The following is a 25,969-nucleotide window of genomic DNA, read 5'->3' as shown; positions in this document are numbered from 1 at the left end:
CAGACATTACTTTCAAGACAATATCAACTTTGATATGGATAATACTATTGCGATAACAGCAATAAAGGTCCTTTCTAGCAGCCAAATATTTCAAATAAATTACAATGTGCGCGTTAGTACATTGTCAACGCTTTAGAGACACTTACTACTTTTTACCATGTAACACAAAACAAGTTGACAGATTGTATCTCTAGTTTGCGCAATGTACTTTTTGTCGATATGATTCAAGAGGATTAATATTGCAGCTCTGCACTATTTGATATTGGACCTCTGAGTTTGTTTTTTGTTCAGTGCCGTCTACAGTTTTCTATGACTTACACCCATTCTTCGAAGCTCTGTAGTCTCCCTGCAATGACGTCTGGGTCTCTGCCTCCACCTTGGTTTGGTCAGTTGTCTTCACCACAACTTGGGGCAGCGGCTGCTGGTTATCAGTTGGGTCGGTTGGTCTCTCCAGTGTTTTGCCTTGCCAGTTTGTTTCAGTCTGTGTGTGCATCTCCAGGGTGTGGCCCTTTGTTCGGTCACTCTGGTTGGAGTCTGTGCTGCATTTGTAGCAGAGATCTCTCATCTCCAGTAGCCCCTGCACCACAGCCTTGACAAACTCTGAAGAGCATGTCTGAGGGCTCTCCCGGAAACTGGACACACAGAAGATGATGTGGTCCGACTGAGGGTTGTAGCAAGCCCCGTAACCATTTGGAACCACGGGTCCGTAGCAGCAGAACATCTCAACCGTAGTGGGAACCTGGAAAGAAATTGAACACTTCAGGACAAGATCTGAACTGTTGGCAAATCCACCAGTGGAGAGGCTCTTGGTGGAGGGTCTGGTAATGAACTCTTAGGATGATGGCCTAATTTAATGCCTATATCTCAATTTCACAAAACCTCACATTAAGATAACTGGGTCACATGTTATTAGCTCTGATACATGGGTATCGAAGAATAGCAGTCCATTTACATGCACAGATGACTTATGAGAAAATGGCCCCTGGGCACAGAAGACTGAAAACCCCCCACCCTGCCCTACCCCAACACTGGTACACTCAGTTAAAGTCAACAGCACATTAAAAAATACACCTCTCTCATCCACAAACATGAGATCAATTAAAGCTACCTTTAATATCAACAAAGGCATAGCCTAATAAAACAGTGACAGCAAGATATAACTGACACAAATGACTAAGTCCTTCAAACCTATGGTGAGAAACAACAATATATAAAAGCAACTGCCCCTGACCCCTTAGGCCTCTGGGCCTGTGCCTGGTAGGCCCAGTGGACCAGGTAGGTAATCCATCCATGTTGAGATTAATAATGCTGTACTATAAAATATATTCAAGGAATACAAGGAAAGGTTTGCACACATACTGTAGTATGTATACAATTGAGTATAATTTTAATTTTGAAATTGATTAGATTGACGTACCTGACTCGTAGACAGAATGAATTGATTACTAATAAGGTATGCCTCATCCTTGAATATCTCTGGCTTCTCTAGGTTCAGGTCTTGTGCAATTTCGCGAAGTCCTAGCAAATGGTTATCTATTGCCATTCCTGTGATAGCCTGAAAAGGAGAATGTGTTGATATGTTTTTTTTCTGTATATTTTCATTGCTTAGCAATGTGTGTAAAAAGGTCCCCCCTTGCAAGGCCTGACAGTCTTACCAAAATTGTGTATTTGGTCTGAGCAGTAATAGCGCCTCTCAATTTTTCCATCTTCTCTGTATCCTGGAGAAGTGAATAGAGAAAAACATCAGGTAAAACTTCCATTTACAGGTTTTGGGTAGCTTCACAGTATATAGAATTACATTAATAGACCACACTTTTTTTTGAAAATCACAGTCACATTGGGCCTCATTCATCAATCCTGAATACGTACAAATTTGTTCTTATACACCCATGGAAGATTGTCTAACAGTCAGAGCAAAGCCTGATGGCCATTTGTAAGTCCTTCCCCCTAACATCTATTGTCTCCCTCTTGCAACAAGCCATCACCCAGGCTCGAAAAGCCATCAGTGTTAGCCAACTGGTGTCTAAATTCAGGGGTTACCCAGGTTCTACAATGGTTTCTGAGACAAATTTCAGGGCTACAAAATCCCATGGGTGTGTAAGAACAAATGTGTACGTACGAATGATTGATGAGTGAGGCCCACTGTGTTTCAGTGTGAGGAGAATCACAGTGGCAGAGTTTGAACAATCTTAAAAACAAAAAAAGAGACCAACTTACACTTGTGCTCAATTTCCCATCAGTCATTGCTTTCACGAATGCCAGGGCTTCAGGTGTGGCTGAGCGGATGTTGTCCACTCTGCCCTCCTGAAAGCGACGGATAGAAGCGCTCTCATAGGTTGACACAGGTCTTCCATGACACCTGCAGTTCAAAATTAAAAACGAGAGAGCCCTGCAAATGTGCGGCGGTTGACCCTTAGCTTCTGCGGCAAATGAGAATCTCAGCTGTAGTTTACCTGTAGTAGGCTAACTGAAGAGCAACCTGAATGTAGGCATCTGGACTCATCTTTTGTGTTTTGATGAACTCTTTTCCATAATCGCAGAATTTGTGGACATTCATGTCCAGATTTCTCGCCAGCCTAGAAACGATCAAATAAATGCTGCTGTCAGCTATGACTTTCTATTTTATGACTTTCTTTTGCATTTGGAGTCTGTTGCTGGCCTGTGAGGCTAAAAAATTAGAAGCAATCAATCTGAGATACCCAAAATAAACAAGAAAAAAAAAAGAAAAAGCTGAACGATTTCACCTTCTGTTTACTTAAGTTAGGAACCAGAGAGCACAGTGAACCCTGACCTCTGTAGTTTCTCAGCAGACGAGGCAAGGCGTTTGTGGATGTCTGGGGTGCATTTCCAGCGGAGTCTGCGAGGTGCGGGCAGCTCACTTACACTTGCAGCCCTGACCAGTTTAGACGGGCTGCCGATCCTGCTTTGACACAGGAAATTATGTCATTGAGTATTCTAAAAACACCTTTAAACTTTACTTTGTTCATACAGAAATTGCTCACATGTATTTGAGTAGATACTCTGTGCACTGCACAAGGACAATTCCTTCAAACGCCGAATGTTCACACACCACTCCACAGCAACCGTCAGATCCTACAACAAACTAAAGACAGTAACACTGTTTTCAACAAGATTCTCCAGGATGAAAACTGAATTGCAACACTGCACAAGACAAAGTAAAAGCAACTTGCAGCTACATTCTGAAATTACATACACTGATCGGCCAAAACCACTGAAAGATAAAGTGAATAACAATGATTATCTCATTACAATGTCACCTGTCAAGGGGTGGGGTGTATTAGGCAAGTGAACAGTCAGTTCTTAAAGTTGAGGTGTTGGTAGAAGAAAATATGGGCAATCGCAAGGACCTGAGCAACTTTGACAACAGCCAAATTGTGACGACTAGAGAACTGGGTCAAAGTATCTCCTAAATGGCAGGTCTTGTCGGGTGTTCCTGGTATGCTGTGGTCAGTACCTACCAAAAGTGATCTAAGGAAGGAAAATCTGTCAACTGGTGACAGGGTCACGGATGCCCAAGACTCATTGATGTGTGTGGGGAGTGAAGGCTAGCTTGTCTGGTCCTATCCCTCAGAAGTGCTTCTGTAGCTCAAATTGCTGAAAAAGTTATGATAAGCTATGATAGACAGGTGTCAGAACACACAGTTCATCGCAGCTTGCTGTGTATGGGCTGTGTAGCCACAGACCAGTCATAGTGCCCATGATGACGCCTATCCACCTCCGAAAGCACCTACAATGGGCACGTGAGCATCAGAACTGGACGATGGAGCAATGGAAGATGGTGGCCTGGTCTGATGAATAATGTTTTCTTTTACATCATGTGGACGGCTGGGTGCATGTGGGTCATTTACCAGGGGAAGAGATGGCACCAGGATGCACTATGGGAAGAAGGCAAGCCGGTGGAGGCAGTGTGATGCTCTGAGCAATGTCCTGCTGGGAAACCTTGGGTCCTGGGATTCATGTGGATGTTACTTTGACACATGCCACCTACCTATGCATTGTTGCAGACCAGGTACACCCCTTCATGGCAATGGTATTCCCTGATGGGAGTGGCCTCTTTCAGCAGGATAATGCATCCTGCCACACTGCCAAACTCATTCAGGAATGGTTTGAGGAACATGACAAAGAGTTCAAGGTGTTGCCTTGGCCTTCAAATTCCCCAGATCTCAATCTGATCAAGCATTTGCTGGATGTGCTGCAAAAACAAGTCCGATCCATGGAGGCACCACCTCGCAAATTACAGGACATAAAGGATCTGCTGCTAACGTCTTTTTGCCAGATACCAGAGGACACCTTCAGAGGTCTTGTAGAGTCCATGGCTCAACTGGTCAGAGCTGTTTTGGCAGCACAAGGGGGACCCACACAATATTAGGCAGGTGGTTTTAATTTTTTCGCTGATCAGTGTATATTTCTTATACATTTTAACCAAAGATTAAATCTACGCTTTATTATGCCCACATTGAAGAATGTATTTAGTAAGAAAACTTCTGATTCTCTGGACAATAAAGTTATGAATCTTGTGATTCAAATGATCTAAATTTTTAATCAAACGTCTTTATCAAAATTCATGCTAATGATATCTCTGGGGCTTTGGGGTTATATTCCAATGGGAACTACTTCTCCTTTTGAATTTCTGCTAATCAAGATTTTGAATGTGAGGTGGAATGAGCTGACTACATCCCTTGACATTCTGAGACTGTCTCAAATTTGATCCGTTACCAACCCTCTTCTAAAGTTTACTGTCCTGATCATTAGTCACTTCTGCTTCCTTCCGTTTTTCCTTCCTTCCCTCTCCCTTCCTTTCTTCTTCCATCTTTCCCTCATTACTTCCTTGTTTCCCATTCTATTCTCCACCCTCCTTTCATTCTTCCTTCCTTCTTCTCTGCCCTTCTCTTTGTTCTTCAGCATTCCTCAATAAACCCTCTAACATAATTCAGCTTCTTGGATACTGTGTACAGCACAAGTTGGAGGAGAATATGTTCAAATTAAGATCTGAACACCTGTCCTAACTCACTAACCACCGCTACTCACTTATGTACCTGCATGGGCTTGTCGTACCAGCGGTTGCCGCTGTTCTTATCCACTCCTCCACCATGCAGCATCAACACGGCCCGAGTGCTGTCAGTCAGGCCTGACCCACTGGTATCATCAAGGCAGACCAGGCACAGACACCGCTCAATCATGTCCAGAGAATCCCTGTTAGTAGACTCTAGAGCAAATTAAGTGAAAAGCAAACAATGAACCTTTTAGGGTTGTCTAGGTCTGGAAACACTGGTGACTATTGGATTCTAGGTGTAACGAAATGATGATGATTCACATCCATTCATCTCGCATCCTCTGTTAAAGACCAACCTTTCATAAGCACGCTACGAGACTCTGCCCACTCTGTCCGTCCATCTGAAGTAAGCAGACCGATAGGAGGAAGCTGCTCCTCCTCACTGTCAGCCATCTTGATGATCTTCTCCAGCTGAGTCAACAGATCCCTCTCATTTAGCCGGCGGAAGTTGATCACCACATCCAGCACAAAGAACTAGACGGTGGAATAGACAGGATACTGCCTACATAAATTGCGCTTGCACCTCACGTGTTATTTGTGTAGTAGGTAGAAATCTATCCTAGAACTAAATGCACTGTGATACAAGATTATTTATTACCTCTCAACATAGACATATACTTCTAGTTTTATGTATGTGGCCCTCCCTGCTGGTGCATAAGTAAATACAAAATCTGCATGTGTTGTCAGGTCCACCTTTCAGCAATTAATTCTGTGCTGCACTTGATCTCTAACATGAACAGAACCCCTTTACCTTCCCTTTATATAAACTATTTAAATGGAGACACATCTGAAGTTACTACTATATCTGATTATATATGATATATTATATACACTATATCCATCCATTATCCAAGCTGCTTATCCCAATTGGGGTCGCAGGATGCTATCCCAGCAGTCATTGGGCGGCAGGCAGGGAGACACCCTGGACAGGCTGCCAGGCCATCACAGAGTTGACACATTCACACCTAGGGACTAGTGGTTGATAATAGCTAAGCCACGAATTTCAAAATCATGATATTGTTATATATCTACATATATAATTCACTATATTCATCAAATGCTATCGCGATTTTCTTTTGTTATTATCAATGTGACCTATTAGCAGCATCACTTGCCTATGGTGCACCAGATAGGAGTGCTGCAGTGACGGTCCTTTGCTAGTATCTTTTAACAAGCGATTTGATATTCATAATAAACAATCAGGTTATTGTTGCACCATGTTTGTATTATTTTACTGAGTGGTTGTTTCAGCAGCCTTAATTCAACTGAGCAGTTTTTAACACCTATACTTAGTACTTGACATGTACAGGCCCATCAGAGTTTTCTCATGCGGACAGAACTTCAATCCCTCCGAAAGGAAATCAATGACAGCGCTGAAGTACAAACGTCACACATGGTATAACTAATTAATGTAACAGAGGATGCGTCACTGAGACGAGGTTGTTAATCACACTCATTGGGATATTAAGTGAACGTAGTGCCCACAGGACTGTTTACCATCAGACATAGTCAGTGGTGATCAATATGTTCAGTCGTAACATTGAAGATGATGCGGAGTCTAATTTTCATGCTAATTAAGAGAAACAAACTGTGTGACATAGTACTCTATTTTATCTCTGTTATAAACTTAATTTAAACTGGGAAGTGACAATGACTGATTAGTAACTGTGTGTCCTATATGGTTTGAACTTCATAAAACGTTGAAATATACCTTGCTGTAGAAGATTATTTTAAAGACAATACAGGCATTTTTTTATTTTTATAAATTGATCAAAAGGCCATTCCTTGATGAAGAAAATACTCCTCAGGTTGCAAATTTTTCAATTGTTCGATTCATATTGTACTGTAACTCAAATCTGTAGCTAAAACACATTTAAATTGCACAATTACTACGGCATTTTGTGAAGATGAAATAACAGTTGCGTAGATATGATTTTTTTTTTCCTGAATAGTCATACTAGTGTACTGTGGTACACAGTCTCTGGGGATGATTTTGTAGGGTGTTTTCTCCATGAGATGTGATCACACCTGGTTTTTGCAGGCAACAATGATGTGCTCAGGTTCTGGCATTACACTGCTCTCCTGGGCCACTAGTGTGTCCCTCTCAGGCCCCGGCAGGCGGTAAGACGTGAAGAGCCGATAATACTGGTCCATACACAGAGGGGTTCCAGCTAGCTGACCGCGGGCATAGTCCACTGGTAGAGCATGTCTACACACACACACACACACACACACACACACAAATACACACACACACACACGGCTCTTTCAGGTCTATGCTGGCACATAAACCCGAGGCGGAGATAAAAATTCTCTCTAAATTTTCTCTCTTCAGTCAACAGAAAGGCAAGTATTAAAGACTGACGTATAGAATCAATGACTCATTCCTGTATTAGTATTAGATTAAGTTACCCATCAAGAAGAACCTTGTACTCCAGAACTCCCGAAATAAGATGGGCCGCAAACCTGAAAGGAGAAAAACATACATTTGGGAATACTGTACTGCATAATATATTTAAATTCTGTACTTTCTGTCTCGGGTTTTTTTTTCCTCCCCTATACTTACCTCTGTCTTAGGCTCAGAGTGCTGATTCTGTCTATGTCCTTGTTGTTGATTTATTGTGGACCTATAGTACAGTTAACAGGATAAATCCTTTATGTAAATCATCTGGTTGAGGAGCCTTTCTATCCAAATCAATGGCATGTTTACCAAACCACAACCTTTAATGCCCATTAACCCCACCACCAGTACGCTGGCCTCTCGGCGCTCAAGGCGTACAGGGTAATGACCCTATCTGTCAATGTGAGCACCCTGATACACTGTACCAAGAAAGTGTTCAATTAAGGCTTCCCATTATCCACCAAAGTCACTCTGTGAATGATTGATTTGTCATACATTAATCATCAAACAATATCCACTACTTTATACCTTTAGATTATATAGTGCTTCACAGGCATATATTACATTTCTTAGAAAAGCTGCTATGCTAGTGGATCACATGGTGGGCAACGGTAAAGGTCACCGACACTACCTGTCGTGGAGTGGCCTGGCTGCCTTGTCTTTGTGCAGACTCCTGTGATGTAAGAGACTTTCCTTATGAAACCCTTCAGCGTCTTGTTCCTCAGGGAGTGTATGGAAACACCAACATTCTGCTTTAGCATAAATAGCAGGGTTTGGTGACCATCTACCTATCTTGTCTTCATATTGCATGGTCTTACATGTTTTTCTTTTTCTAATGACTGCTTTTTTCTTTTGACAGCTTTTTAAAATTGTAATTTCTACTTTGTTTAGCCATCAGTACCTTAGGGAGTCTATTGGGGCCCTGAAGTTCTGCTGTGGGAAAACCATAACGGGGCTGGAGTTGACAGGGAGAGGCAGTCTGTTGTTCAGGTACATGTCGTTCAGCCAGTAGTCATACACCTAACGGATGACAGGGAGCAATTAATGTTACACCGTGCAGTCACCGAGGAATTTTGAAAGATCAACCCCCCCCCAAAAAATCCCAAAAAACAAAAAGATAAACAATCCTTGAAATACTCCTCCTGAAATACCTCCTACCCTCCTATTGTGTTTACATTAAACAGGAACATGCTGCTAAGTAAATGTGTTTCTCTTCACCTAAAAAAAATATCATTTATATATTCTGACATTTGAAATTAGCATATATGATATGAAAAGATTGTTTTTAGACTATTTCTGTGCTCCTCGTAAAACCACTGAAGCTTAAATAAAAAACCAAGCATGTCTGTGGTACAAGAAAAAGTGCACTTTTAATTGAAAAACTGAAGGATTGTGCAAAAACGGTTGTGGTTCAATGACTCACTGAACACATTGATACTTAAAGGGGGGGCCCAATTTTTGTGTTTTTAGGTTTCTATATAATTCTGTGGCTTCCCAGTAGTGTTCCCTATGTATTCAAACCCCAAAATTCAAATTTTGGTCTAAGTACATATGTCTTACCATCAAGATGCCATTTTCCCAAGCCCTTTAAAAAAATGTTTTCCTGTTGCCTCCGGCTTGGTTGGGCACAGAGCCAGCCCAAGGCTTTATGGGGCACTAAGCAGAATTTGATTTGCCTCCTCCCCCCCGCCCACCTCCCACGCTAAACCCACCTCCCACCACCAACAATATTATGTCCATGCTTGATCGTTACCATACCATTGCCATGACTTACTACTGTGCTGGGAAGTCTTAAAATAAACCAGCAGACAACGCATTTACTGAATAAGTTAACTATTTTAATTGCTTTTGAACTGTGCAAAAGTGCAGAACAGTACCTTTATCCTGCTGTTTCGCTTCTTTGCACCAGACGGATAAACCCTTTTACGTGACACATGGTCGCGATGTACATGTTTACAGTTTTAATGCGCATGAACCTGCCCCCAGCTCTGACATCGGTAGCAGAAATGATTAAACCAGTAGCATTCATTTGTAAGTCTGTTAACAACATGATATCAAAATATATAGTTTTTGTTTTTTGGTGATTACTACTGATATATCACACACACAAAAAAATATATATTTATAACCTGTCACGTTTGACATTTCAAGCGCTCTTGGGGGCTCCCTGCTGGCGTGGGGCCCTAAGCGACCGCTTAGTTCGCTTATGCCTTGGGCCGGTTCTGGTCGGGCGTCCCTACAGACACAATTGGTCGTGTCTGTGGATGGGAAGCCAGATGTGCGTATGTGTCCTGGTCGCTGCACTAGCGCCTCCTCTGGTCGGTCAGGGCGCCGGTTTCGGGGGGGGGGGAATAGCGTGATCCTCCCACTCGCTACGTCCGCCTGGTGAGACTCCTCACTGACAGGTGAAAATAAGCGGCTGGCGACTACACATGTATCGGAGGAGGCATGTGGTATTCTGCAGCCCAGGTGTGGCTGAGCCCAGATCGGCAGAGGGGGCGGAGCAGCGACCGGGATGGCTCGAAAGAATGGGGTAATTAGCCAAGTAAAATTGGGGAAAAAAGGGGGGGAAATTTTTTTTTCCCATGTGACCTGACATAGGTTTCAAGATTCAATTCTTTATTCCCATATCAATAGAACTGATTGGAATTTGTCTTAGTGAGCTCAATTACACACAGGCAAAAACATAGAACCATTCATTTATAAAGCACATAATACATTAACCCAAAATAAACAGATTAAATCCAAGCCATAAAATAAAATGGTTAAGAACGCATAAAACAAATGGGTAGAATAACATAAACTCCAACACATAAAAGCACCATGAATAAAAACCTAGCACCTGTAGGGGAATTAGCAGCAACATCTGTGTGTGTAACTTGTGTGTCTATGGTATCACATAAGGGCTCATGTGTGTATCTGTCATTTCATGTGATTAGAGTGGCAAGAAGCACAAGGCCATATAACCAGGACAGAAAGTTATTAGAAGATGAACTTGTTTATGCTCAAAGGCAGGGTAAGTATTCCAAATCATCAGCGTTACAACTGAAATCTTAAAACGACCATTAAAGTGTCAGACATCCTTGCATAGCTAGACTGAATACGTCCTTGCAGAGATATGCAAGGATGCTCCAAGGTATGCTCCTTATGTGTTATGATCATCACTGCCAGCAGGAGTGGCAAAGGGCGAGGGGAACCCCATGAAAAGTTCTAATGGTATAAAAAGAGTAAGACTTTTGTTTGAACTTGAGTCACTCTGCAGACCTGACTCAGACTTTGTTGATACATCAATACAAGTCTTATTTTGAAGGATCCTCATCTCATTGACTTTTTGTTGTTGTTACAATTTCTCTGTATCATTGGCCACCACATGTCCGACATTCGTCAGTAAGAAGTGGGGTTGTTGTGAAGCGTCTAGTGTGTTGGTGTAGTGTTCTGTGCCTGTCACGCCTCACTCTCAACCTTCACTACTGGCTAGCAGAAATGCGAACAGGAGAGCTGAGCACGTAAGTCTCGCCCTGCCAGTACATAGCCTCTCCCACAGCAAGCCCTATGTAGTGCCTCCTCGTGGCAACACACGGTAACTGCATACACCTCGGACCCAGGCTGAACTACAAGAGACTCGGAGGAGGTCTGGCCTCTAGACGTTCGGTACGCAGGCCCACCGGTGTGTGGATATTCCCTGATGCCCACGAACCAGCCCCCCCCCCCCAGCTATAGGTTATAGTGCCACTGCCTAGTGGATGCTTCTGGAGAGGAATAGACTACGGGAGTAAACGCCCACAGAAAATCAACATCAACAGTGCTGTTGTTTTTTGTTTTTCTTGCCCTTTTGTATCTGTTTAAGTCGAACAGCATTGCTGGGGTCCTGTGTGGCTGCCGCTTCTCCCTCTTGTAGCCCCCCCCCTCCCTTCCCATCCACCCCTGTATGTTTGTGCAATGTTTATCTGTTGTCTTGTTTCACCCCGTTTATTGTAAAGCGACGTTGATTGTTAGAAAGGTGCTATATAAGATTGATTTATTATTTTTATTATTAGATAAAGTTCATAATAATAAAAACATCTTGATCGATGGGCAACGTTTACATGACAACGGCCTTGCTAAAAACGTTAATGTTTTTCCTTTTGCGTTTTAAAAAAGTTCCGCGTTCAGACGACGTCTTTTCAAATACGATCCGCATGCACACGACTGAAAACGCTGTAGTATGCATGCCACGCCAGTAGTCGGCGGTGAAACGTTGTAGTAGCGAGTTCTTCCGGTGGACCCCCATAACACCACCGGCTTGTTCTCCCAGGTCTTGTCCAAAAGCGTCTTTTTGGTTTCCCTCCGTCGACGTATACGGGGGTTGAGAATGTGGTGCATGTAAATAATGCGTCTCCGCTGATCACAGTAATGGTGCAGCAAATCTTCACTTTGCTGAAGGAGCGTTAACAAATTTAGCAGCGATAACAGCACAAACATAGCTCGGTAATCTGCCATTGCTGATGCTGTCTTCTTTTTTTTCTTACTTTATTGATACTTCAAATACATTCAAACAGCAAAATAGACACACGAGACACCACAAAAACAATAGATTGAAGATAAAAAAAACAATAAAGTCACAAAAGAGAAAGTAAATTATAAAAAATAAATAACAGAAAAAAATAAGTAAATAAAGGTGAGATATTTTATGTAAACAGATTCAGAGATTTGCAAATGTTGATAGTTTTTAAAGCCTGTGTTTTTTGAAGTAGAGATTGTCCTTATATATTGTTCAACTTCTTTTTTAAGTGCAAAGAGTTCAGGCTTTCTGTTGGAGAATTTACATTTATGTATATGAAACTTGGCTAAAAATAAAAGCATATTTATAAAAAAGAATGCATCACCATCTTTGTGATTAAAATTATGAAAACCAAAAATAACATTCTTATAGTAAAGGGGAAAATCAAAAAAGACAAAATCAGCGATAAACTTGTGGAAGTCTCTCCAGAATTTATAAGTGAACTGACATGACCAGAATAAATGGACACGTGTTTCAGGATGCATTTGGCAAAAAGAACATTCAACATCTATATAATTTTTAAACTTTGATAAATATTGTTTTGCAGGGTAGAATTTGTGTAGCAATTTAAATGAAATCTCTTTGACTTTGTTTGTTAAAAAAAATCTTTGTGGTAACGACCAAACTTTCTTCCATTCAACATCATTCACAAAGTTGTTCCAAAAAATTGTTGCTGGTGGGACGGAAACTAGGCTATCCTGAAACATGGCTCTTATTCTGGAGTTCAGAAGTTTACATGATGAGAAGCAGACAGTACCAAGAGGAGACTGTGACACATCAGGAGGGTTGAATGATATGAGAGGAGAGCTGCCAGAGGACCTGAATAACATGCACAAACCAGAAGGGATAGCATCAAATACCACCGAAAATTCTCTAGGCGTTACTGGTACATTATATCTCATTAGAAATTCAGAGTAATTATATAGCAGCCCATCTTTTTTGAACAATTGACCAACTAAAACAAGACCATTGTTAAACCATCTGTCCAAAAACAATGTTTTGTTCTTATAAACAATATTACAGTTGTTCCAGATGAAACAATTCTGTGGAGAGAAATTGTGTTTGTATATCAATGCCCACGCTAAAAGGACCTGTTGATGGAAGTGAGAAAGTTTCAGAGGTATTTTTGGAATGCTATAATTACATAGCAGCGGGAAATGATGCTGTTGTGGTGGACACGTATTGGGGACAGAATTCAACCCAGGAACTAAGGGTTAAGTCATGGTTGCCCTGGCAGGTTAACGCAGGGTTAAGTTATGGTTGTCCAGCCAGTTTTCTGATTATTCTTGCCACCTCCGCTCAGTCGAGCTGTGGTTTGGTTGCTCTCTGATTTACCGTGGATTAAAGAAAGTTGCCTACACGGCTAAAGTGTGAACCTACGGTCTTCTCCGTTCCTTCGGCTCTACACTGGTGACCCCGACGTCGGTTTTCGGATAAGTTTTCTGAAACCACACACATTATGGCTACGAACGCCGTTGCAATTAAACTGCCGGAGTTTTGGGAGTCTTCCGCGGCTACATGGTTCGCGCAGGCTGAGGCACAGTTCGCGCTCAGAGACATAACAGCAGACGAGACCAGGTACTACTACGTAGTGGCAGCGCTGGGGTGCGCTACGGCTTCCAGGATAAGCGGTTTCATAACCAACCCACCGGCCGATGGTAAATACGCCGCACTTAAACATCTCCTCCTTGAAACTTTTGAACTGTCAACAACGGAGAGAGCACGTCGCCTCTTCGCAATTCAGGGCTTGGGAGATGGCAAACCATCGGAGCTAATGAGCAGGATGTTAAACCTACTGGGTCAAGAAAAGCCATGTTTCCTGTTTATGGAGCTGTTTCTGCGCAACATGCCGCCCCACGTCCAGACTGCGCTCGCTAACTCCACCATCACTGATCCCCGTGAGCTGGCAAAGGAGGCTGACCGATTCTTCGTCGCTACACAACGTTCCTCCCATGCCGGGGTGCTGGCTCCTACCTTCACTGGCCCCCCGCCGACATCGCGGGCGTGGCCCGACGGTGGCGCCACAGCATCAGACCGCTACAAGCCCTCTGGACTCTGTATGTACCACGCTCGATTTGGTGCGAAAGCTAAACGGTGCCGTTCCCCCTGCAACTACAGGCCGACGGGAAACGAGAGGGCCAACACTCAGTAGTGGCCATGAGTGTTGGCGATACGAGCAGGCTACTCTTCATCCTCGACACCATCTCCGGTCGGCGATTTCTTTGTGACACGGGCGCACAGAGAAGCGTGCTCCCTGCTACTGACGTCGACATCATGGGCGGGGAGCGGGGCCCCCAGTTGGCGACGGCTGACGGCAGCCCTATCCACACCTACGGCGTGCGGTCTGTAGAACTGTGTTTTGGTGGACAACGTTTCACGTGGGAGTTCGTCATGGCCAATGTAACGCTTCCCCTCCTCGGAGCTGATTTTTTGTGCGCTTACGGTTTGCTAGTGGACATTCAGAACAGCCGTCTGGTCGATGCCTTAACCTTCTCCTCCTTCGCATGTACGCGGAGGGAAGCGGCCTATGCAGGTCTAGCCAACTCTCTCTCAGAGGCAGACAAGTTCACCCGCCTCCTCGCTGAGTTCCCTGACCTCACCCAGCCTACCTTCTCTGCACCCACCGCTAAGCATGGGGTGGAGCATCACATTGCTACGAAGGGGCCCCCGGTCTACGCCAGAGCCAGGCGTCTCGACCCCGCCAAACTCGCCATTGCCAAGTCTGAGTTCGAGCACCTGGAACGCATGGGGATCATCCGCCGCTCTGACAGCCCGTGGGCGTCCCCACTCCACATCGTCGCTAAGCCTGATGGAGGTTGGCGCCCATGCGGGGACTACCGCCGACTAAATGACGCCACCACGCCCGACCGCTATCCTGTCCCGCATATCCAGGACTTTTCTGCAAACCTGTCTGGCAAATGCGTCTTCTCAAAAGTCGACCTGGTCCGTGGTTATCATCAAGTTCCCGTGCACCCCTCAGACATCCCCAAGACAGCGGTGACTACCCCATTCGGCCTATTTGAATTCCTACGAATGCCATTTGGACTCAAAAACGCGGCCCAGTCCTTTCAGCGGCTGATGGATTCAGTGCTCCGTGGCCTTCCTTTCCTCTTCGTCTATTTGGACGACATACTCATCGCCAGCGCCTCCAAGGAAGAACACCTGTCCCATCTTCATGCCCTCTTCACACGCCTCAGCCAGCATGGGCTGATCGTCAACCCGGCGAAGTGCCGGTTCGGGCTGACAGCCATTGATTTCCTCGGGCATCGCATCACTGGGGACGGGGCAGTCCCCCTGCCCTCAAAGGTGGAAGCGGTGGCGGCCTTTCCGCGCCCCCAAACAGCTCGTGCGCTCAGGGAGTTCATTGGGATGGTGACATTCTACCACCGCTTCATTCCCCGAGCCGCCTTTATCATCCGGCCACTGTACGAGGCGCTGAAAGGCATGTCCCCCAACCAGGCGGTCGACTGGACAGCAGAGCGGGACCGTGCGTTCACCGAGACTAAAGCTGCGCTCTCCCAGGCTACCCTGCTAGCGCATCCTTCACCTACAGCGCCTATTTCCATAACCACGGATGCATCGGACTATGCTGTTGGTGCGGTTCACGAACAGTGGGTGGGGGGGGCTTGGCAGCCTTTGGCCTTTTTCAGTCGCCAGCTTACACCCCGAGAGCGCAAGTATAGTACTTTTGACAGGGAACTCCTCGGTCTCTGGCTCGCTGTCCGGCATTTCCGTTTCCTGCTAGAGGGCCGCGAGTTTACTGCGTACGTGGACCACAAGCCCCTCACGTTTGCCATGTCCAAGACGGCCGAGCCATGGTCCGCTCGCCAGCAGCGACAACTCTCCTACATTTCGGAATTCACTACCGACATCCAGCACGTCGCTGGTAAGTCTAACCAGGTAGCTGACTGCCTCTCTAGGGCAGTGATTGGAGCGGTCCACCTAGGCCTTGACTATGCACAGATGGCCGTTGACCAGGCCACGGACCCGAGCATCCTCCGTCTCCGGGCCTCCGACACGGGGCTCCGCCTGCAGGACGTTCCTTTCAGCGACACAGGTGCCACCCTCCTGTGTGACGTCTCCACAGGACAGCCCAGGCCCATCGTCCCGCACAGCTGGAGACGCCCCGTATTTGAAGCTGTGCACGGCCTCTCTCATCCAGGCGGTAAGCCATCCGTGCGCCTGACCTCTGCTAAGTTTGTGTGGGAGGGACTTAAGAGAGACGTGAAAGCGTGGGCCGACTCGTGTGTTGCCTGTCAGCGGGCTAAGATACACCGCCACATTAAGGCGCCCCTGGAACGCTTCGCAGTGCCGGAGAGACGATTTGACCATGTCCACGTCGACCTGGTTGGTCCCCTACCCCCCTCCCATGGGTTCACCTACCTCTTCACTGTGGTGGACAGGACTACGCGCTGGCCTGAAGCTGTTCCCCTGGCATCCACGACGTCTGCTGATGTGGCCCGGGCTTTTATTGGGTCGTGGGTCTCACGTTTCGGTACGCCTTCCGACCTTTCATCTGACCGCGGGCCACAGTTTACCTCAGAGCTATGGAGTGCTGTGGGTGAGGCTCTGGGCGTCAAGCTTCATCGCACTACCGCCTACCACCCTCAGGCGAACGGCCTATGTGAGCGCTTCCACCGGTCCATGAAGGCTGCGCTTCGGGCTACTCTCAAGGACTGCAACTGGGTCGACAAGCTCCCATGGGTCATGCTGGGCCTGCGGACCGCCCCGAAGGAAGACCTACAAGCCTCCTCTGCGGAGCTGGTGTACGGCACGCCGCTGCGAGTCCCAGGCGATTTCATGCCCAATGCAACGCGTCCCTGGTCAGCTGTGGACCAACGAGCCTCCTTGCTGGACGGGGTCAGAGCTTTCACACCCGTCCCTACCGCCCAACACGGCGCGCCGGTGTCCCAGGTGCCCCCAGGTCTGCAGTCAGCGGACTACGTGTTCATCCGTCACGACGCACACCGCCCCCCTCTGCAACCCCCTTATGACGGCCCCTTCCGCGTCCTGGAACGGGGAACTAAGCACCTGGTGGTGGATTTTGGGGGCACGGCCGAGCATGTTTCAGTGGACCGAGTTAAACCCGCACACCTGGACTTGACGCAGCCGTTGGAGTTAGCCCAACCTCCTCGTCGCGGTCGTCCCCCGGCTCCGCCTCCTCCCCCCGTGGAGGCCCGAGCTGCCTCTTCTGCTCCTCAGGCCGACCTCCACAGGCCCGCGTCAATGCCTCCCAGAGACACTCCGGCCCCTGTTATCCGGAGCCGCCGCGGACGGCCTGTTGTCCCCCCGCGCCTGCCTGACTTCGATTACTAGGGCGAATTCTGGGGGGGCTCATGTGGTGGACACGTATTGGGGACAGAATTCAACCCAGGAACTAAGGGTTAAGTCATGGTTGCCCTGGCAGGTTAACGCAGGGTTAAGTTATGGTTGTCCAGCCAGTTTTCTGATTATTCTTGCCACCTCCGCTCAGTCGAGCTGTGGTTTGGTTGCTCTCTGATTTACCGTGGATTAAAGAAAGTTGCCTACACGGCTAAAGTGTGAACCTACGGTCTTCTCCGTTCCTTCGGCTCTACACTGTCTTCTTACTCGGGCATGGCAGTGGAGCCGTGACGTCACGTTTTCACAGGAACCGGCTTAGCTAGTTTACACGGCGACGCTGGAGTCTCGGTTTCAGAAGATTTCACTCTGGAACCCGGTTTCAAAAGTTTGCCTTTTCAGGCACCGAAAACGCCGTTGTCGTGTGAACGAACGGCCAAAACGCAACAATACTTTACCGTTTTGCAACGTTTTTCAACCCGCCTTCGGAGGGCCTCCGCCGGCCGTCTTTGCTAGTGTTCGGGCGGTCGGTTCCTCCGGTCTTGCGGGTCCGATTTTCCCCCCCTCCATATTTCCAGCGAGTAGAGGGCACCCGGCGGGCCTTCCTCTGCGTTCCTACGCTCTCAGGCCTTACGGCGGGGCTAAGCCGAACTGTCTGTCCCAGTTGTCCTATCACGGCTCCCGCCGCGAGGTTTGCCGCCCCCCACGGCCCAAGAGCTCGGTGTGTGCCCCGCGGCGAATGTGAGTGACGTAAAGCAGAGCGGTATAGACCACCGGAACACTTCAGGGTACCTTGACAACAGGACGCCAGGAGAGGGGGATAGAAAACCCAAGCCGCCAAGCCGCACTGTATTAGATACGCAGCCTAGCCGTAGCTACGATGCCCAAAAGTTGCTGTGTGGTGGACTGTACTGTTAACAAGAAAAACGCAAATATTCGTTTTTTTGTATTGCCTAAAAGGCAGAAGGAGGGAGAAAAACGACTGAAATGGCTCCAGGTGATCAGAAGGAAAGACAAGGATGGACAACTTTGGGATCCTGACAGCAAACATGTTTACGTCTGCGGTCTGCACTTCATCACTGGTAATGTTAGCTAGTTTAACTAGCTAATAATAGGTTACGTCTATTCTACATTTTATAATCACCAAAATGTCAAGTTAGAATGCCAATAGATCAGTGGGCCCAGATGGGGAAACGAATTTAGTCAGTGTAATAGGCTAGCTACATTGAACGAGATGTAGCCGAGTTAGCTAGGCTACAACCCGCATAATGTCAGCTACACTGTAGTCTCCCTCGCCAGACTCCCTTCAACTACAGACTGTAGCAGCTAGATGTGAAACTCAGTTGCGGGGTAGGTTGATTCATCTCCCTCTCCCCCTCCCCTTGACTTCCCTCCTCCACTCATATTTTCTAAGACCCGCTCTGGCCCCTCCCTCACCTCCTCCCCTTCCCCTCTCTCTACCTCCCTAGAACAGTTTGGTCTGGCGCAGGTTGAGCTGGTGGCTATATGGAATTCCACAGTTAGCTAAACCTGTCTGAATGGGATCACATTCTTCAAACCCATATGTATTTTTATCCATTAAAAATCATAAAATGGTCCCTCCCCCCTGAATATTTGGTCACATGCTCAATTTTGTTTATCTTTCCTAGAAACAAGGGGTAACTACCCCGGTCATTGTTATCACATTATTATTGTCATCCTTATTGAGTAGTATATCATGCATCATTGTATGCAGTCATGTGTAATCCAGTAAAAAGTAATAATTGAATAAAATGCAAACATTTGTTGAAAATGTAGCCTAGTTCCTATTTCTTTTCCCCATGGCTGCTCTAGGTCATGATGTGTGATTTAATTTTTGCCTTTTATCATTTCAGGGTGTAATGCAAAGGACCCCATGCACACGGACTACTGTCCCTTGAAAGGACACTGGCCACCGATACTGCGAATTTTTCGCAAATATCGGTTCTTGTCGACATAGTTAGCCATTTAAACAGTGTTCAAACTTGCCGGCTTCTATCCCTCTCTAGCTCCCCCCGCTCTAACGTTCGAACGCGGAAGTGCAGTGGTCTATAGCCATAAAGGGGGTTGGACGTGGGCAGAACGACGATTGTGATACGTGAATGTGGTGCCTGAGTTACGCCAAGTAAAGGTTAACAAAACGAACATCCTAAGACTGGACATTGGATTATTTTAACAATAAACACCAAAAGGGTTTATTACAGTTGGTAAGTGCAAGATTTCCAAGTAACGTGAGTAATAGTCTGATATCACAATGTAGTGCTTGCCTTATGTCCGTGGCTATCTTTTGCCATGGTCGTTCAGGCAGAGGTGTGGGTTGTAGTGGCTCTTTACGCTGTGTACGCTTGTGTTTCTGGCAGAAGTGGCATGTTTCCACACTGCGTTTAATATCAGCAGATATTTTAGGGCACCACACAGTTTCCTTAGCACGTTCTCTACATTTTCAGGGGTTTGATGTCCGTCATGTATGCGCTCCAGTATTTCCTGTCATTGACTGTGGAATTACAATGCGACAGCCTAGTGTGATAAGGCCCTAACATGTTGACAATGAACCTTTCACTGTGTAATAGTCTTTTGCTACTTACTCGTTTAGGCCATCCATATTTTATTTCATCCCCTCCCCCCTTTCTCCCCAATTGTATCCGGGTAATTACCCTACTCTTCCGAGCTGTCCCGGTCACTGCTCCACCCTCTTTGCCGATCCGGGGAGGGCTGCAGACTACCACATGCCTCCTCCCTTACATACGATGTCGCCAGCCGCTTCTTTTCACCTGACACTGTGGAGTTTCGCTAGGGGGACGTATCGCGTGGGAGGATCGCGTTATCCCCCCCCCCCCGAACAGGTGCCCCGACCGACAAGAGGAGGCGCTAGTGCAGCGACCAGGGCACACACCCACATCCGACTTCGCACCTGAAGACAAGGCCGATTGTCTGTAGAGAAGCCTGACCAAGCCAGACATTACACGGGGATTCGATCCGGTGATCCCCGTGTTGGTAGGCAATGGAATAGACTGCTACACTACCCGAACGCCCCCAGGCCATTCATCTTTGATCAGCTTCCGTACACTTTGCCGCTGCTCATCCCTCTGTGTAGCAGACCTTATCCTGTCCAGTTTGTGCTTGTGATATTGGCCAACTGTGAGTGACAGTATTAATATGGCAAGCAATGATCATCTCTGTGGTGTTCTCTCTGTCCTTTACAGGGCTGCGTGACAGGGCATCAGCAATGACCAGTGTTTTCCCTGGTGCATACTCTGCCTTGGCATTGAACCGCATCAGGAGTGTTTGGCATTGCACTGGTACGACATCCAAATCCTTACTGTTTATCAGTGGCACCAGAGGCTTATGAGCCATGATAAGTCAGAATCTATCCATGCCTACTAGGTACTTTTGGAACCTCTCACAGGCCTATACTCCTGTTAAGCATTCCTTCTCAATCTCCGCATACCTGGTCTCGCATATTTTAGACTCCTGGAACAGTACGCAACAGGCCTCCAGCTTTCACAGTGCAACTGTAGAAGGACGCCCCCTATCCTGTAACTGATCGCGTCTGCTGAAACATCTGTCTGTCTTTGTGAGTCATAGTGAGCCAAGACAGGTGAGGTGATACGGGCTTTTTTGAGTCGCCAAAACGCTTGTCGCTGTGGCTGATCCCATTTCCGGGTGGTTTCTCCCTTCAGCAGATCATACAGGCGACCTGGTGCCAGGTCAATATATGTCAGGTGTGGTATATATTTACTCATGTAATTAACCATGCCCAGTGCACGCTTTAGTTCATTAACATTTGTGGGCTCCTGTAGTTCACTGATGGCATTCACTTTACCTGGATCTACTCTCACTCCACTGGCGTCCACTATGTGGCCCAGGAACCACAGCTGTCTGTCTGAACACACACTTCTCCTTGTTGAGTTTGAGACTGGCCTGCTCCATTCTCTCCAATGTGCTCTGCAGGTGTGTGTCATGTGCAATCATGTCCTTCCCATGGACGACATCGTCCATATACACTGCTACTCCCTCTAGTCCGTCCAGCAGTTCATTCATTTTGCGCTAGAATATCTCTGGAGCAATATTTATCCCAAAAGGCAGGCACTTGAAACAATACCTCCCAAAAGGTGTGATGAAGGTGGTTAGGGGGCTGCCGTCTTTGTGCAGTGGTATCTGCCAAAAGCCTGAAGCTGCATCCAGAGACTTGAAGACTGTGGAACCTTACAGCTTGGCCAGTGTGTCCTCTGTCATTGGCAGTTGATATCGCTCTCTCTCTTGATGTTTTCATTTAGCTTTTGGAGTCCTATGCAGATTCTGACTGCACCTGTTGGCTTCATGACCGGCACCATAGTCGCACACCAGTCTTTAGGTGACTCTTTAGGTGACTCTATCACGCCCTGCTCCTCCATTCGCTGCAACTCAGTTTGGACTCTAGGAAGGGGTGGTAGAGGAACTCTTCTGGCTGTATGTACAGCATATGGTACAGCTCCTTCTCTTAGGTGGATCTGCCCTAACCTGCTCTACTCTTTTTACCAGTCACATCTCTTCCGCTGTCTCTCTCCCTAACAGGTTGCTGACCATAGGCCCTCTCGCTACATATATATGTTAAAGATGTACTTCCTCTGTTTATGAAGGGTACTAGCAGGGAACTGTCCCAAAACATTTACTGCCCCACCCGGGCTGTCTAGTGGTCCGCTAGATCTAACTAGCTTTCTCTTTGGCCTAAGTGCTCTGAATGTCTTTAGGTTCATTATGGTAATGTCAGCTCCTGTATCAATTCTAAACATAACTGGAGTGTGTCCTACATTTATTTGTTCTGTCCAATGCTCAACACTGCCCTGATTTACTTTACTTACTGCTCCAATATAGATGTTTTCCTCAATGTCTTTACTGTAAGTGACTTCTCTTACTGACTTGGAGAAGCATTTTCTCTCCCAGTGACCCTTTTACCACATTTTCTACACTCAGATTCTAATGCTGGGGCTTTGTGCTTCTCTTTCCCGCATCGGCGGCAGCTGGAGTCTCTGAGTGGGCTTGCTCCCGTCTGTCACTTCTCTTTTTAACAGGCTGTCTCCCAACTCTCCTCAATGGTCGCCGATGTGTTACCTCCTGCACGTTGAGTACTGCCTGTTGCTCCTGCTGGTTTATCTGCTGTGCTACGTCCTCAGCTTGCCTTAATCTGCTCTGCAGTTCCCAAGGTGAGGTCGGACATGAGCTGTAGTCGCCCAGAGAGCTCTTTGTCGCGGATGCTGACAACCAGTCTGTCTCTGATATGTTCACTTTTTGTTCCCCCAAAGTCACAGTTCTCACTCAGTTCATAGAGCGCTCTGACAAATGACTCGGCCATTTCCCATGGCTTTTGCACTCGCTGGTGAAAGTAGGCTCTCTCGTGTATAATGTTTTTCTTTGGTATTAAGTATCCATCACATTTAGCTAGCACCGTTTCGTAGTCGTCGTCTTTCTCTCCCCCTTCCAAAGGTGAACAACATGAAAATATTTTTGGATTCGTCGCCCATGGCGTAGATAAGTGTGCTAACCTGAACCTCGCCGTCTTCGTTACCCAACGTAGCAGCCGACTTGTACCGTGTGAATCTCTGTCTCCAGGCAGGCCAGTCTTCGGGCAGCTCAAATTGAAGTTTTCCGGTGGGCTAAACTTCGCCATAGCATAGGCGTCTCTCTCAGAGCACCCCCCCCTTCCCCCCAATTGTATCCAGCCAATTACCTCACTCTTCCAAGCCTTCTCGGTCGCTGCCCCACCCCCTCTGCCGAGCCGGGGAGGACTGCAGACTAGTCGCCAGCCGCTTCTTTTCAGCTGTCAGTGAGTTTCGCTAGGGGGACGTAGCGCATGGGAGGATCACGCTATTCCCTCCAGTTCCCCCTCTCCCCGAAGAGGCGCCCTGACCGAAACAGAGGAAGCGCTAGTGCAGCGACCAGGGCACATACCCACATCCGGCTTCCCACCCGCAGACACGACCTAGGACGCCCGACCAAGCCGGAAGCGACACTGGGATTCGAACCGGGTTCCCCGTGTTGGTAGGCAACGGAATAGACCCGCTACGCTACCCGGACGCCCCTCTCAGAACACTTCTGACACCATGTCACATCAAGTGCTGGCCGATACATTTAATTGTATTCAGAGCGAGTGGTTTAATGACTCAGTATGCAGTACAAGAAGTGCTCTCAAACCAATCCTGATGCATGACTTCCCATTCGTCACAACGCAGCTGCTTATTATAACTCTGTCTGATTGGTTACACGGTCTGTCCTTCTACTTGTATTACCCAATAACTTGACAACTGCTGCCGTCCGCACCAGAGACACCAAATCGTCAAAAAGCAAATTAAAGTCAGCTGAGATGACCGAAACAGCTGCTATTTCTGCCCAGGACTAAACGCCAACACAAATTCTTTCAGCATCCTCAAATGACACCCCCAAAAAGAACAAAACAAGGAGCAGTGAAGACGTGTTTCCTCATTAGTGGAAAATCATAGGATTATGGGAACGCGATCATCTCCAGCCGCGGGTATTTTCCCACTCGTTGTCATACTGTAACAGCTGGAGATGTCCTGATGTTCAACACTGTAAAGAAAAATAAACTTTATTTTTTACATAAAAAGGCGACCGTGTGTGTGTGTGTGCGCGTGCGCGGGGGGGGGGTCGGTACTAAACTGCGTCACGGCTGAGTGGGCGGTTCCATTTAAACGACCCGAAAAAAAAGATGGCGTCAGCCTTGGGAAGAATACTTGATAATACGTATCAATATTTAGAAATACTTAATAATGAAGTAACCCTCATCAATATAAAATAGGACAAGGCTCTGGAGATTCTCTCCTACTATACTTTTCTTACAGTGAACTTCTCTGTGAATGATGCCATGCTTTGTGTCATGATCGCAGGGTTTAGAAATCGCCTGTAATTATTCAGTAAACACAACGTACAGCTCGTTCACACTCGATACCTACGTACTTTACCTTACTTCATTGACATTTTCTAAATGCAAACGGATTATTTTGTCTTTCCAATTACTCCCAGCCTTTAATAAAAAAGGTTCTTACCCAGTTTGCTCTGGTTTCCCTCCTCTCCGCGAGTTTACTTTGCAGTAGCTCCCCCACTCCACCAGGGGCGCCAAATCGCTGCACCACGTCCCGCGTCCTCTGGAACTGTTCCTCTGGAAGCAGGTGCTCCAAACACCTCAGGTACACTTCCAGTGTGTCCTTCAGGGCAGGTAACGGTAACTTCGGCAGACCCTGGCCAGATAAGGAAGTGAGAACCTCAGGAAACCCAATTTAATTCGTCATCAATATTTAGGAATAATAATAATAAAACGCTTAACGTTGATGTAAACATCCAAGATTGAGATTCATCTCTCAGACAATATTAACAGGCGCTGAAAGGTAATCGTTAGCTAACTCCTTTGGTACAAACTTGCTACTCTTGATTTCAGCGAAGCGTTTGACCAAAAACTGCTGAAAAATAAGTGCGGTCAAGGACAGAGAATGTTGTGAAAATTCACAGTTCATTCATATCTTGAGATGGTGCACGATTCGTGGTATGGTGCCACAGACTACCAAGTATGCACATGGCATGCACCATGTCAAGTGTTATCACTGCATTTATTGAATTGAACTGAAACTGTCCGATGAAAAACTTGTAGCCTAATATATCACGTTACAGCTGTCATATCTCAGTCCTTTCTTGCAGTTCTATTAGTATACACTGACAGGGGGGGGAACTGGCAAAATGGTCAAATTTGATTGTTTAAAGAAATTTCTCTCATGCTATTTCCAGGAAAAAAATTGTTCTCGAGTAGCCCCCATAGATCAGAATGATATTGAGGGATATTTACATCACTGCCCTCCAGGTCTTTGGAGGGGTCCCGGTCCACTACTGGCATGGTGGACGTTTACACGTGCAGGCAGACAGATGCAGGTCCTCTGAGACAGCCCCTCGCTCTATGTGTAAGAAACAGGAGGGACATTACAGTCAGATATTCATCCACAAAGTGAAGTCCCGCTGAGAAAAACCCAACACTGGTGTGCAGAGCAGTATAGCTAAGAGCAGTTATCTTTAAATGTAGCTCTCACGTGGGAAATGTTAAGCCCATTTACCAGCGTTAATTAATTCTGTAGCGCGTCCTCTCGCCAAATGGCAACGAACTGTCTCAGTTCAATATCTTGCAAATGTGTCTTTAATCAAATGTGCTGTTTGTACTTTATGAAAGGGAAACTTCAGAATATAACAGCGATGTCTTTCTCTGTGTATGTGCCGCGTTGGTTTTGTCAGCGTGTGAGACGTACAACGTTAATTACACAACTACAATCTGCCAGGTAAGCGGCCATCAGAAAGTTGAAAAGATGCTTTTTAAACGTTGTCACGAATTCTGGCTGATCATTCAACATGCTTGTGTCAGTCACATTTGCGCAAACTGCGCGAATGTGAAATGATAGCGCCGCTACACAAATTAGCTGATGTTATTATTTAGCACGCCTTGGACCGGACAAACAGATGTGTAGTGAATAGCTGTACACGCGCACACGCGCGCTCGCACATACACTCACACGGCCCTCATGGTTGAGTCTCAATGGGCTAATATTTTAATGAGGACGTGGGCTGGACGAGAGAGAGAGAGAGA

General features: G+C 46.5%; 1 protein-coding gene across 1 annotated transcript; it reads right to left on the bottom strand.

Annotated features, from left to right (window-relative positions):
• Positions 1–307: 307 nt before the first annotated feature.
• Positions 308–25,231, bottom strand: chata (choline O-acetyltransferase a). The gene is made up of 14 exons (XM_056291443.1): positions 25,184–25,231; positions 24,393–24,584; positions 8,377–8,495; positions 7,487–7,540; positions 7,103–7,283; positions 5,371–5,548; positions 5,058–5,227; positions 3,003–3,103; positions 2,792–2,920; positions 2,454–2,576; positions 2,218–2,359; positions 1,656–1,718; positions 1,418–1,555; positions 308–739 (listed from the first exon to the last, which is right to left on the bottom strand). Exons 1-14 carry the CDS (start codon positions 25,229–25,231, stop codon positions 308–310), a joined length of 2,070 nt encoding a protein of 689 aa, XP_056147418.1.
• Positions 25,232–25,969: the final 738 nt, after the last annotated feature.

Source organism: Lampris incognitus, chromosome 13, assembly GCF_029633865.1.
Source record: "Lampris incognitus isolate fLamInc1 chromosome 13, fLamInc1.hap2, whole genome shotgun sequence".
NCBI lineage: Eukaryota > Metazoa > Chordata > Actinopteri > Lampriformes > Lampridae > Lampris > Lampris incognitus.
This window is presented reverse-complemented; position numbering and strand designations above follow the sequence as displayed.

Excerpts from the sequence above, each read along its gene's own strand:
- chata (XM_056291443.1), bottom strand. The coding sequence starts at position 25,231 with ATGCCAGTAGTGGACCGGGACCCCTCCAAAGACCTGGAGGGCAGTGAT. Across the intron at positions 7,284-7,486 it reads TACAAGGTTCTTCTTGATGG|ACATGCTCTACCAGTGGACT; the intron begins GTAACTTAATCT and ends GTGTGTGTGTAG. Across the intron at positions 2,577-2,791 it reads TCTGCTGAGAAACTACAGAG|GCTGGCGAGAAATCTGGACA; the intron begins GTCAGGGTTCAC and ends GATCGTTTCTAG.